Source organism: Copidosoma floridanum, unplaced genomic scaffold, assembly GCF_036245765.1.
Source record: "Copidosoma floridanum isolate Cflo_tuat_1 unplaced genomic scaffold, Cflo_Japanese_pri ptg000017l, whole genome shotgun sequence".
NCBI classification, from domain to species: Eukaryota; Metazoa; Arthropoda; class Insecta; order Hymenoptera; family Encyrtidae; genus Copidosoma; species Copidosoma floridanum.
The window spans coordinates 183987-198681 of record NW_028321894.1 but is presented as its reverse complement, the minus strand read 5'-3'; the positions used below and the strand labels follow the sequence as shown (position 1 = coordinate 198681).

Genomic DNA, 14695 nt, shown 5'->3' with positions numbered 1-14695 from the left:
TAATTCTAACCTCATTTATTGTTAATAAACAGTGTATACCTAATAAGTCACTCAAAGCTGCCATACCATGTATTTTTCGTCCTCCTTGCAAAACATATCTTCCCAAGTATCTCCAAGCAGTGCTGATTCAGAAAAATTGTAGTTACAATACAATATTTCAGTGCAAACTTTGTGTTAAGAGTGTTACAGCAGGCAGAGTTTCTGTTTATTCTTGTAAGGCTTTGCCCCCCTGTGTGTTTCAAGTGCCAACGTTTTAGTACTGTCACCTAAAAAAGCATTCTTTTATTTAAATTCGTCAATCACTGACATATGTAAAACCCTTACTTCTTGCTTTTTTAGTTTTGAGCTTTTAAAATTCTGAGAATTCTATACATATAGATAGCATTTCATTGAGTTATCAACATGAAACACAATGTTGAAAGTAAAAAACATCAAAAAACGTTTAATGCACTCACGATTTTTTGTGGTGTTTGGGATTTAACAATTTCAATATCAAAGAAAAAACTCTTGCACGGTTCTGATAATAAAGGCTTATGGTACAAATTGAAGCTTCTAGAAAAGTTAACAACACAAATAATGATTAATTCTAAGAAGGGCAAAAAACATACAACTTCCTGCTCAACAGTAAATTGCATTAATCCATTTTAACTATTACATATTTAAAGTGTTTGCTGAATAAAGTCTTTTTTATCAACAAAAATCAATTATCAACATAACGACGATAGAAAAGTCAAGCGTTGTCACATCTAGGAAGGACGTAATCTTCAATACCTTTCAACACTGTCTCTGTGAACAGAGGTGAACAACATTTACCTATGGAAGTACCACAACATTGTCGATATGCAATGGCATTGAAAATAAACTAATTTGAATTTATGAGAAATCGAAGGCAATAAACTTATCAACCGTAATGCCAAAAACCTAAAAAGTACTGCTTAACTTCTTTCTAATTCCATTTAGAATCAGTTTAAATGGTACATTTTTCAATAATTAACTAACATCAAAGAACACCCACGTACAGTCATTAGGCTCAACGAAAGCAGACAAACTTTCTGTTTATTCAAGAAAATTTTTAAAAAAATGTTTTGATTTACTAAACAAACAAAAAAAAACCACTTACCCTATTAATAAATAGGAGAACCTATTGCAGAAAGAATGAGATGAGCAGTTGATCCACCCTTAACTACTTTGATAAGACTACAAGCCCAAAATAAACTAAACTAAAAATTTACGAGAATTATGCATACAAAAGTAGGTCATTATGCACAGCATTTAAGATACTTAGTTACAAGTAATAATAATGTAATTTTGTTTAAGGAGAAATTGTAAAGTTCCAAGAAATGTTGTAAGAAGAGTAACAATAATGTTTATATAAATTTAACTGTTTCTTTTTCTTTGTTTCTGTTAAGTTTGAACTTACTTTGGGTCCTTGTGATAGTTTTTTTCTGAATTTTCAATAAAATTAGATGATACATGTTTGGAAGAATTTGTCAGCTGCTTTACTTTCTTGGGATTCGGATGATTCTAGTAAATGCAACATGACCAATTTTTTCACTCCCTCTTTATTAAAAGTTAATAGTTTGTAATCGCAAATCTTGTTAATTGAATGGTTTTATCTATGATTCTTTGCAGTTAATCAAAAGATTTATAAGGCTACATAGGGATGTTTTGTTTACTAAGACTGACAAGGATAATAAAACGTTGTTATTGGAAAGTCAGTTTACATCAGAAAAGTAAAAACGAAATTAGGTAATAGAATTTAATATCACAGGATTCATCGTCAAAGTTTAGTATTACAAGGTTTAATTAATTCTACGAGAAACCTTATTTCTAAGTGGAACTCTCTGAATATTTTTGATGGTGTACATATTGCCAGGCCTGTAGTTAACAACTTTAGTAGGAGAAGTTTATCTAGGGCTTGTGGTCTATTCAAAGTACATAGAAGCTTATTTCTGGCTCGTTTCATTGATTTTTTTAAGGTTCTTCTATGTATTATTTTTATTAGTGGGTTTTTCTATATATTATTTCTATTAGTGGGTTTTTTTTTGGTTTTTAATATTTTGTTTAGTAAATTAAAATATTTTCCAAAAAGTTTTATTTAAAAAAAAGAGTTTGTCTGCTTTGGTTAGGCCTGATAATCATGCGTAAGTTTTCTTTAATGTTATTTCGTTATTTAGAGATCTACTATTTAAATTAATTTTTGATGGAATTAGGAAAAAGTTGAGGAGTACTCCTTAAGTTTTTAGTATCATAGTTGATAAGTTCATCAATGACCTTCAATTTCTTATTAATTCAAATGATTTTATTTTCGATGCCATTACACATAGTCAATATTGTAGTACTTCTATGGCTAAATGTTGTTCACCTTTGTTCGCAGAAACAGTGCTGGAAGGTCTTGAGATTGTGTCCTTTCTAGATGTAACAACACTTTTTTTCTTTATCGTCGTTACGTTGATAATTATTTTTTGTTGATAAAAAAAGACTTTATTCAGCAATCACTAAAAATTTTAATAGGTACATGGATTAATTCAAATTTACTATTGAGAAGAGAGTTGCCTGTTTTTTGCCTTTTAAAATTTGATCATTATTCGTATTACCGACTTTTCTTGAAGTTTTCATTTGTATCGTAAGCCTTCATCGTCTGATAGACCCTTAAACTTCCTTTCACATAACCTTATTTTATAAAATTGTATGATAGCTTTTTCTTTCAATGATAAAGTTGTCAAACTTTGTGATCGCAAATTTAGTAATTAAAACTTACATAAGGCAAAAAGACTTCTTAGGAACAAATAGTACTCTTAATTTATTACTCACAAATATTTTAAAGTTAAAGTTAGTGACCTCAATATACTACAAAAAAAAATCACTCATAAGATTAGGGTGGATTTCAATCTGGTTCCATTCTCGCACCAAAAATCATACTTCCATATGTTTTAAAGTCAGAAGCAGAACTTAGTCAAATTAATTTATGATCCAAACCTAATGTTATTTTTACGTCTTCTAACAAGCTCACCGATTTTACTAGACTGGATAAGGACATTATGAAAAGGGAACTTATACGTTAATGTTTTTTTTTGCTGTATGACTTTTTCCCTCCTTTATAATTGTTAACTGAGTTTAATTTAGAAAATTATTTTATTATGTATGACGTACAGATATTTATACGCACAGACGATTCCTAATATGGCATTGATATTGTAAACGAACATTTTTGTTTACGAAAAACGATTTTCTGTAAGTTATCAGTTTTTTGTACACAATCAATATTTTTAGGTGTAGGTAAATTGAACGGTTTAGAAAACTTATCTTTTTTTGCAAGAATTTAAGTTATGCGCAAAAGACCTAATTCTTTTTTAATGAAAATGAAATCTTCTGTTGAATGGGTTTTGTATTTATTACAAATGTTTTGACTAAAAATATTTTCTGAAAGTAATAACCTTGCGAACAATTATCCTAATTTATGAGGTAACATGAGAGTAGCAGCTTCGTTGAATATATCGTTAATTTTATTTTATATTCTTAAATCTTCTAGTAATATCACACCTTTCACTTAAATAAATACTTATTATAAACATTAAAGTCTACTATCTTTTGAAGAAACAATATTTAGTTTTTCTAGAGCAGTGTTTAGTTAAATTAATTAATTTGATGTAATTTTCCAAATAAATGAGATTTCCTTAGGGGGTCCGCACGCAGGATGCGTAGGGTGCAAAGCTTACGAGTATAAATATATATTTTTTATAAATGTCTTTATAGCACATTATTTAATATAATGAAGACGAGCAAAGAGAAGAGATAAGGACGATAGTTACTATAAAAAAAGATGAATGTTTCTTAAGTTTGATTGAATTAAATGTGTGTGTGAGAAGGAAAAGGGATATAGATATGCTTATGACCTATCAGAAATAAATTAATGGTGGGAGTGTCACGTCAATGCCTTATTTAATTAAAAACTTTAACAATTTGCTAGTTTTACACATCTCTGTATGTTTTGAATGCAAAGGAAGGGGCGCGCGCATCCATGCAGGCCTTCTGCATAGCATTTGACAGTTTGCATTGGTTAGCAGAGAGAGAGAGAGAGAGAGAGAGAGAGTATAAGAAGAGATTAGCGTAAAGGGATACTGAGAAATACAAAAAAAGATACAGGTAACATAGTAAGAAATAGCAAAGAGAGATAAGTAATTTAAATTAGAATGAGAAAAGTATTAAGAAAGAGATGAGAAATATAATAGAAAAAAGTAGCAACCTAGACGAGAGGACTGCTGCCATGAAAAAAATTATGAAATGCCAGCTGTGTAACCAAATTATTGTCGATCCTAGGACGAGCTTGCGGCAGCGTCATAAGATTTTAAGGGTATTTCAAAGGTTGTAGTACTGTGCATAGTACACTAAAGTGAGGTATGGGGATAGAATTACTAGATGGTACGAGCAAACAAGTGTGTAAGTGCATGCAGGGATAGAGTGAATGTTCATGACGCATAAAAAAGTGGAGCAAGATTTATGTGTTGGTAAATAAATACAATTAGAAAGTTAATTCACAGAGAATTATCACGTAGAGATAGGTTAAGTTAAGAGGATCTAGAGAGTCAGATTACTGCGTGTAGGCAAAGACCAAAGGGTTTGACATAAAGGACACCCCTGCCAATGTTATGTAGACTGGAAAGTCAGCATGCCAGTGCGGGCACGTCTGGTATAGAGAATGAGTTAATGCAATCATTCGAGAGTAACTATGACCGATATACACCACTGACGGACTCTGTGATACCGATCGTCACGATGATGACGTACACGATGACGTACACAACACCTACCATCATATCAGTGGCAGAGGGGATAGGGAAAAATCAGCAAGAGAGAAGACATTTACAATCACAATTAATCCCAACCTTTTAGGGACCCTAATCCCTAATCTCCAGAGTGAGCAGATACTGAGAGCAACCACTTATACTCTTGGGGGATATTTTTACTCTCCATAGAAACTCTCCCACGAGATAATAAGTACCTTGCAAAAAATCCTCCTAGGTCAACGTAGTCAAATCTAGCACTTTTAGGGGCTCCTCAGGTACATGTGTTTTAGCCAATCAGGCGGGCATCATCAGGGAGTACTTAAGGTGTAGTTGGTTTCAATAAGAAGGCCAGTGGAAGAAATCTGGCGATCTCAAAAAATAACTTGTCATTCCTAAGAAAAAGTAGGAGGACTATGAAATCAAAATAATCGTCTAGCAATTGATTTTGAAGGAATCCACTTGAAGCTCTTTCACACTGTATGAGACTAGTTGTAGTGAATATTTCATTTTTAAATTATAAGGAAACGTAGATGATCTGGTTTGAAATAAATGCAAGTACAGAAAGGGGGTATAATAAACAAAGCCAATAAGCCAAATAAGAGTAAAGGCTAGAGTATGTAAGTAATAGGAGGAGGTTAAAGCAAAAATAAGGGGAGATGTATTAGGACAAACAAAAGTACAAATAAGAAACTGACAAACAAAAAGTCAAGTAATGGTAAAACTTAGTTTAGCGGCTTATCTCCTACCCAAAGGGAGCCAGAGCTTAGAGGCCAAAGAAAGAAGCCAACAATGCAAGGATGGTAAGAAATTTAATTAAAAACATAGATTAAAGTAACTTTAGAGAATCAGCGTGGTTAAAGATAGCCATCTCTTCTACCTTAGGATCGGAATGTGCAACTAAAGAGTTACAAACAGCTGAATCTACGGATGAGGTATTTGAAGATGGACTACAACGGTTACCCCTCTGCCGTTTAATCTAGGTACTCAGACTATCAAAAGACAAAGTTCTGTTCAGAACTACGGCCTTATCAGAAAAGACAAGAAAGCTTATGCAGTGAAAGAAATAAAGACTTACGCAGACTTTCAAACCATCGATGATTTAGAAACAACGAGCACGGGAAGGAGGACTGTTGGCAGTGCCAGCCCAATTCTAGAGTTCAGAAGAACCAGATTGCATAAAGTTGCCCCATTAAAGGATACAGAGAAAATGGTCCCTGATTCCACATCATCATACTCCTGAAAGGCTTATGAGTTTACGGGTGATAACGAAGGAAAATATGCAGATGAGCTTTTTTAATAGTTAGAGAATTGCCAAGTGTTAAATATATTGGCTATAAGGTAGTGAATCAATAATGTCTTATCAATTAACACATAACTTAATATCTTTACAACAAAAAAAAGATTATTTTTATTCAAAAAATATTCCCTCTTGATACTGAAAGAGACTCTGCGAGAGCGTGCGTGAGCAGTAATGGTTATATTCTGTGTACTTAACTGTATCACTATACAAAGTACATATACATATCTTTTTAAACTCATAGTATTCATGCCGCACAATATATGTCACTAGTTACATGAGTGATATAAATTCGCTTATATTCTATTCCGTCTCCTTTCATTTATACTATAATAACCATACATGGAAAATTTTTCAATTAATTGGTACTAACGACTTGCAATTAGTAAATATCTGCTTTATTTTTCCCTGAATTAACTTTTGCAATATCAGTATCGTGTTTTACAAAGTTTCAATTTACAAAGTAATAACGACTTTTAATACATTTCGACTTTTCAGGAAACTTTATGAATCTAGCTATACTTGAAGAAACAAAATTCTCTTCATACTTTTCAATTGTATTACTAACTTTAGTATCTAAATCAAGCAATAAACATATTAAAACTTCTTATCTACTTACACATTCAAACAATGCTACAAACTAAGTTTTTGTTGATAATTTTTTAACACTCTTCTGTTTTCTGGATTCTTAATAAATTACTTTTCGATAAATTTTTAGGACATAGTCTGTCAATAACTTTTGAGGCATGGATGTCACCAGTTCAATCAGCATCAAGAAATAATTAATGATATTATTATTAATCTCTTTATAAGCTAATTGTTAGTCTTTTGTCAAGAAGAAATGTTTCAACGTTCTTAAAGCATATTTAAAAAATGTTTTACCATAACTATTAGTTGACATTGAAGCTTATATCAGGTCTAGTTTCTTGACTAACATACAAAAGAGCTCCAATCGAATTTCTCAACTCAGTCTTATCACACATTGATTGCACTGGTAAGAATTTCAAATTTGTTTTTATAGGAATCAAATAAGATTTTAAATTTAAAATATTATACTTTCTTACTAATGTTGTAATTTAGTTTTTCAAGTGGCATTTTTTTATTTTTATAGCCATGGTTAATGCAAATACCTTAATAAGTACTCATTTTACTTAAATCTTTCATTTAAAAACTTTTGTATGATAATCTCTTAATGTTGGAAATAAGAGCGACCAACAGTAGGCCCGGCTTTTGTGTACACTGTGTACACTTGTAGTCTCTGTCGGCTCAACGCTCTGTGCGTGTGCGCTTGGTTGACTTGGCGCACTGCAGGTGTGGCACACTCAACGAGGCAAGCTCTTGAAAATTAAGCTTCCGCAATTCTCTGGAAACACCACAGAATGGGTGAGTTTCCGAGATCTTTTCTCAAGTATTATGGAAGACGAGAGGCTCACCGATTTGGAGCGCCTTTACTACCTGCGAGCGTCGCTCTCGGGCCAGCCAGCAAAGCTCATTGAGGGACTCCCTCTCACTGCTGAATCCTTCAAGATCGCTTGGGATGCTCTGCTCGAAAGATATGAAAATAAGCGGTTTGTGCTCGCACAGCTGCTGCAGGCTAAGAGACGCATTCCACCGATGCGTGTTAGCAGCGTTGGGTCGCTGATGGATTTGGCAATGGAGAGTCGAAAGCCCCGCAGGCTTATTTCTGGCCTTGGCTCTGCTCAAGAGGTGCTGGATGCCTTGTTCGTGGATGAGCTGCTCCAAGCGTTGGATCGACCCACCAAAGAGGCGTGGGAAACATCGACACCTGCAAGAGCCGACTTCCTGGCATGCGAAGCCTTGGAGGAGTTTTTGATCGAGCGGGCCCAAGCCTTGGAGATAGTTGATGCTCAGTCAACCAAGAGACAAGATAACTCATCCACATCTAGTAAGACTCAATCCAAACCAAGCAAAGCTCAGCACGCTCATACAGGTCAAACTCATCCGCTCGGCAACACTCAACCGGGCAGCAACGCTCAGCAGAATCGGGTTGGGAGTTCGGCTCGGTCACAGGATGATAGACCGGCTCCTCCAGTGTTCCCGTGCACGTACTGCAACCAGCAACATTTTGTTGCTCGCTGTCCGGCATTCGCGGCCCTCTCCATTGACCAACGATACCAGTTTGTGGATGAAAAGCCTTTATGCTTCAACTGTTTGGGCCGCCATGCTGCCGCTGAGTGTATGAACACGAAGAGGTGCCAAACCTGTGGTAAAGCTCACCATACCATGATTCACGGCGCTCGGTTGTTGCAACCGATCAGCAGGCTCGCGTCTCAGCCGACTCAACATCAAGAATAGGAAATCAGCGCAGTCATTAGACACACTCATCGTTGAAACTCCACATCTAATAATACTCATCCCAGAGTCAACATCAAGTCAAACTCAACAAGAATCACATCGTCCAATCAAACATCTAGTTGCTCATCTATCTTGTTGCCAACAGCAGTAGCCCAGGTACGTGCTCCAGCTGCACATCATCATCTCAGGCTTCTGATCGATCAAGGTTTAGAATTATCATATATTTCGGAAGATGCTGTGAAGCGTCTGCAGCTGACACGCACGAAGTCCAACATCTGTATCCTGGGCATTGGAGGCAACGTAGTCAGTAAAGCACTTGGTAAAGTGGAACTCAGATTGTTTTCATTATATTCCGACTCCAGCGTCGATGTGGTGCTCCACGTCTTGCCTAGAGTAACAGCTCCACTACCATCTTTTCAATGTAAGACAAGATCGTGGCTGCATACGGAGTTTCCGGAGTTAGCTGACCCCCATTTCTTTCTGCCACGAGACATAGACTTGCTACTTGGCACTGACTACTATTCAGCTATAATCACCTCAGATCTGCTCAGAGGTTCTTTATCAGAACCTATCACTCAACGTACACTGTTTGGTTGGATTTAATCGGGTTGCGTTAACCAGCCTGTTACAAAGATTACTCGTCACACTCACCATATCGTTTCAAAAATAGAATATAAACTTCAGGAATAACTCATCAACTTCTGGATTTAAGAAGAGGTCCCTTTAAAGTCAAGCTCACAGCTTACACCAGAGAAACAGAAGTGTGAGGACCACTTCGTGCAAACTCACTCTCAGAATAGCACCGGAAGATACGTGGTGAAGCTTCCACTGAAACAATCTCCATCTCTGCTGGGCAACTCAGTCAACCGTGCTCGTAAATGCTTCGATCGCACGGTGGCCTGGCTCAAAACAGACGACAAGTACGACAAGCTCTATACAGATTACATGAACGAATATTTGAGTCTTGGCCATATGCGACCGGTGCTTGCAGATGAGCTCAACATCAAGCCTTATTTTTATCTGCCTCATCACGGCGTATTGAAGGAAGATGGAGACAACGCCAAAATCAGGGTGGTTTTCAATGGATCAGCCCTCACTTCCTCTGGACATTCACTCAACAGCATAACTCACACGGGACCTAATCTACTGCCCAACATAACAGATATACTCTTCTGGTTACGCACATTCAAATGGACTTTCTCTGCGGACATCTCCAAGATGTATCGTCAGATCAAGGTTCATCCAGACGATTGGGATCTTCAGCGAATCATCTGGCATAGCCAAACTCACGAGGAAGCTCACTTTTAGTTCACCACAGTGACTTACGGGACGAGGCCTGCTCCATTTCTGGCCACACGCTCACTGCTGCAGCTGGTGAAGGATGAAGGGTACTGTTACCCCCAGGTGGCCCAGATTCTCACAGGCGGCAGATATGTGGACGACATTTTTGGTGGAGCGGAGACTCCAGATGAGTTGAACGAGCAGGCCCTTCAACTCAAGGAGCTGTGCATGGCGGGCGAATTGCCCCTGGCTAAATGGCTCTCAAACTCGCCAGGATTCAGTTACTCAAACTCCAGTGAAGAATCAGCACTCTCTCTCAATGACTGCGATGCTAAGGTACTCGAAATGGTTTGGAAACCACTTTCAGACAATCTCACCTTTCAATGTACACTCAAACCTCTCAGTCAAACTCCAACGAAGAGAACAATTCTTTCAGAAATATCTCAAATCTTCGATCCTCTTGGAATAGTTGCTCCAGTGATTGTTGCAGCCAAACTAATCATTCAGGAATTGTGGCTACTCAAAATTATATGGGATACACCCATACCAGATGCTATCGCTCAGAGGTGGCTACAAATACGAGATGGTCTAGCCAAACTCTCCAGAGTGACGGTTCCTAGATGGCTTGGAGCCCATCCTTCTTCTGCAGTGGAACTCCATGGCTTTGCTAATGCGTCTCAGGATGCTATGGGTGCTGTTATTTACCTGGTGATAAAGTCAGACTCAGCCACGTTAAGCTCATTCTTCTGCTCCAAGACGAAAGTATCACCACTGAAGAGGATGTCAATACCAAGGTTGGAGTTGACAGCAGCTCTCATCCTGGCTAAATTCACTAAGTATGTCACCAACCAACTCACACTCAATATCAGAATATTAGCAACATTTACTTATGGACAGATTCGTCAGTCACACTGTATTGGATTTCTTCTCATCCAAATGAGTGGAAGGATTTCGTCAGGAATCGAGTTGCAGCAATTCAGGATCTGGTTCATGCAGCACATTGGAGACATGTCCCTGGAAAGGGGAATCCTGCTGACTGTGCCTCTAGAGAAATTCTCACTTCACAATTAATTGAGCATAGGCTCTGGTGGCATGGACCAGAGTGGATGATACAACCCAAGGATGGTTGGCCTCTGCAGCCGAGTGACGTCGAGGTGGAGGATGAGACAGAGGCGCGTCGGGTGTTAGCATTGGTGTCATCAGTCTCAGACTCCGAGTTCCTACTCAGGCTCACTCAGTCCAGCTTCACATTGCACAAACTCTATCGTATCACAGCCACCCTCTTACTTGCTTGTGCCAAGTTCAAAGCCTTACTCACACACCAGGAATCATCCGTAGCTATCACTGCAGAACTCATCACTCAAGCTAAGCTCTTACTCATCAGATTAACTTAACAGGAATGTTTCAAAGAGGAAATTAAGATGCTCAAATCAGGTTCTCTCCCAAAGGGCCATGTTTTCCACCGGTTGATGGCATATACTGATGATGCTGGCATACTGCGTGTGGGAGGCAGACTCATAAATGCCAAGCTCAGACCTGATGCAAAACATCCTGCCCTACTTCTTTGTCAAGCTCAGTTCACCAGTTTGGTTATCGATCAGGCTCATCGGCAAACTCTACACGAAGGAACTCAGCTCAATCTTAGCAAAACTTGTCAAGAGTTTTGGATAATCGGTGGAAGGGCCCCCATCCGATCCAGAATCCTCTACTGTGTCAAATGTACCAGGTACCGGGCACAAAGAGCACAACAACTCATGGAACAGTTACCCGAGGCCAGTGTGACTCCCTCCAGACCGTTTGCTCACACAGGTATCGACTACGCAGGTCCGATACATCTCAAATCTTGGCGCGGCAGAGGGTCGAAGACATACAAGGGTTGGATATGTGTGTTCGTGTGTTTTTTGAACTCTGCTGTGCATCTTGAAGCAGTGACAGATTACTCTACTGAAGGATTCTTGTCAGCGTATTGGCGATTTGTCTCACGTCGAGGACGTCCATTTAAGTTGTATTCTGATTGTGGGACGAACTTCGTTGGTGCAGACAGGGCTCTTCAACAGTTATACTCAGAAGCAATCAGTCAAAATTCTCATCCATCAGCCATGCTTGCCCAAGATGAAACGTCGTGGCACTTCAACCCTCTATCTGCTCCTCATATGGGAGGAAAATGGGAGGCAGTAGTAAAGTCGATAAAACACCATCTCCATCAGACTATGGGAGGGACTATTTACACGCTTGAAGAGATCACGACGTTGCTCACTCAAATCGAAGCAATACTTAACTCTAGACCACTAGAACCACTTACTAATGATCCAGAGGATTTAGACACGCTCACTCCAGGACACTTCTTAGTAGTATCGGCGCTAAACTCACCACAAGAACCGTGCTTGTTGGATTTACCTCCAGCAAGGCTCATTTGCTGGCAGCTAATCCAAGCTCAAAAACAAAGGTTTTTGAAGCAGTGGTCTACACACTACTTGCTTAGATTAAACTCAATCTCCAAGTGGCATACTCCAGCTCATGACATCAAGACAGGCTCATTGGTGCTTATAACTAGTGAGACTCTACCACCAGGAAAGTGGCCGCTGGCCAGAGTCGTCGACGTCCACCCAGGCAAGGATGGCCTGGTTGGAGTAGTGACTGTCAAGACCTCAGTGGGCGCTCTCAAAAGACCACTTCACAAGTTGGTGCCACTGCCGGTCTACGGCTGTTGTCAGCCGTTGACTGACGGCGGGCGGAATGTTGGAAATGAGAGCGACTGACAGTAGGCCCGGCTTTTGTGTACACAGTGTACACTTGTAGTCTCTGTCGGCTTAACGCTCTGTGCGTGTGCACTTGGTCGACTTGACGCGCTGCAGGTGTGTGTGTGTGCATATTCACGCGGCAAGCTTTGTATACTGTAAGCGCCAGATTAAACTCAGCTCTCGTCAAGGATAGACTCTCTTAATTTACGTTGCCAAACTCTAGCATTCAAAGGTGCATACATCACCTTAAATGCTAGTGTAAATCTTCTGAATAACTCTCGCTATACAGTTGACAAAACTCAGTTGTGCAGTGCAGTGCACTTAGTGCTTTGTTTAAGTTGCTCATTGCATAATTTGCAGACCAGTTCAAATAGTTAATCTCATCGAACTACCAGTGATTATCAACAGCAAGACTCAGTGAAACTCTTGTGTATTTTCACAGACAGTAATTGTGCATTTTTTACAGACAGTGGTTTATAGTTATTCAATATTTCAATCAGTTATACTCTATGTGTGCTTTCAGTTTCACATTTATTTCGAGTAACTTTCAAAATCTCTTGCGAGCTCAAGGCCAGTGCGTGTTTACATATCATGTTATTCAACTTGACTCTTTTCTTTCTACATTCTTCACCTTTATATATTTTAATAGTTCGTTGATTTAAAAATAAAGACAGTATTTATTTTCTCCGGTATAAATTTGACCTTTACAATTTTTGTGTATATAAACTGTGTTTCCTTGGCCTGTAAGTGACATTAAAAGTTGTTATTTTTATGCTGTCTAATTTTACTGTGTTTCATTGTGTTTTTCCAATTATCCTATCCAAACCTAGTGTGTGCTAACGCATACGTCTCGTACACTTAACAAAGTTAGATTTTTCTCCAGTTTTTTAGAAAAAAAGTAAGTCATCTACAAAAAGATTAAAGTATACAGTTACATTTTTTAAAGATAATATATGAAAGCTACAATTATTTTTATTTCTTACAAATTCTCATTTATTGATACATGTATCAAAATATTCATACTAAGCTCTTGGTCTTTCTTTTGATCCTTTTTACAACACTCCATTTAGTTTTAAAACTTTGTTAAAACCATTTTCATAGTCTTGTGTCTGCTTGACATGAACCTTAGATCTAACTTCACCGTTAAAAAAGGCCGTCTTAGCATCCATTTAATGTATGATTAAACTATTGTGACAACAAAAGGAAAGCAAAATTTTTAAAGCTTGCATTTTTGCTACTTGTAAATAGGTATCATCAAGTTAGTTATTTTGCTAACCTCATTTTACTACTTACCTAGCTTTGCAAGCATTGTTAGCTTTTAAATATAAAAATATTTTAAATCTAAAACTCTTTTATCATATAGATTATTTACAGAAATTTAAGTTTAATTTTAAGTAAAATAATCTATTTCTTTATCCATCGCCTTTTTCCATTTTTTGAATTTATCATTATTATCGCATTATTATGAGAAACAGATCAGTCAGTATTTGTTGAATTGACATTAATAAAATTCTTGTATACAAAATTGTCATTTCTGTATCTCTCTGGCTTTGCTTTTTTTTTAATTCAAATTTTTATTTTTATCATTGCAGTTTGTATTTTAATTGCCAATTTTATTACTAATCTTTAATCCATAAATAATATTCTTACTACCAAACAGAATTCTAAAACCAGCTTTTTTGTTCCATTTAAAATTTTTTTTTTCTTCTGGTACCTAACAAAAACTTTAATTGCACAAACTTTTTTATTTTTAATACTAACCTTTTCTCTAAACACAATTCAAAAAAGCATCTTATTTCTTTTCACAGTATTACTAATAACTCTATTTTTGTAGTAAGCTACCATTTTAACTCTTTCGGCACAGAATCTGTTACGTACCCTCACCTTTTTTACATTTAGGCGTATCTTCAAAATCCTTGTTATACTTTTTTGGCGTTTTATCTTACTAATGAACGTTAGGTCAACACTGTTCAACAGAGATACCTCTTTCACTTAAAAACTTAGTTACATCCTCATGTATATATTCCTTATCTGTATTATATCTTAATTTTTTCATTTGTTCCTCTGTTTTACTAATAATTAGGTAATAATCGTTGATAAAGCAACATCTGTTACATCTATTCATCTTTTTATGTAATACAAGAAACCTAGGGAACTTTACTTATATCATCAATAAAATTTAATAAAAATTTTTCACCATCCAAACCAGTAATACTCCGAGGTCAATTTAAATTGAAATGTAGAATATCCACAATATCTTTCGCCTTTGATCT

At 37.1% G+C, this 14695-nt stretch overlaps 2 protein-coding genes across 2 annotated transcripts; both read left to right on the top strand.

Moving 5' to 3' along the window:
- Positions 1-7497: 7497 nt before the first annotated feature.
- Positions 7498-10752, top strand: LOC106647226 (uncharacterized). Its single transcript, XM_089592428.1, has 4 exons — positions 7498-8345; positions 8466-8793; positions 9196-9636; positions 9709-10752. The coding sequence occupies exons 1-4, from the start codon at positions 7498-7500 to the stop codon at positions 10750-10752; spliced, it is 2661 nt and encodes an 886-aa protein (XP_089448554.1).
- A 350-nt stretch (positions 10753-11102) lies between these two features.
- On the top strand, positions 11103-12440 carry LOC149374603 (uncharacterized). Its single transcript, XM_089592427.1, has one exon. The coding sequence runs from the start codon at positions 11103-11105 to the stop codon at positions 12438-12440; it is 1338 nt and encodes a 445-aa protein (XP_089448553.1).
- Positions 12441-14695: the final 2255 nt, after the last annotated feature.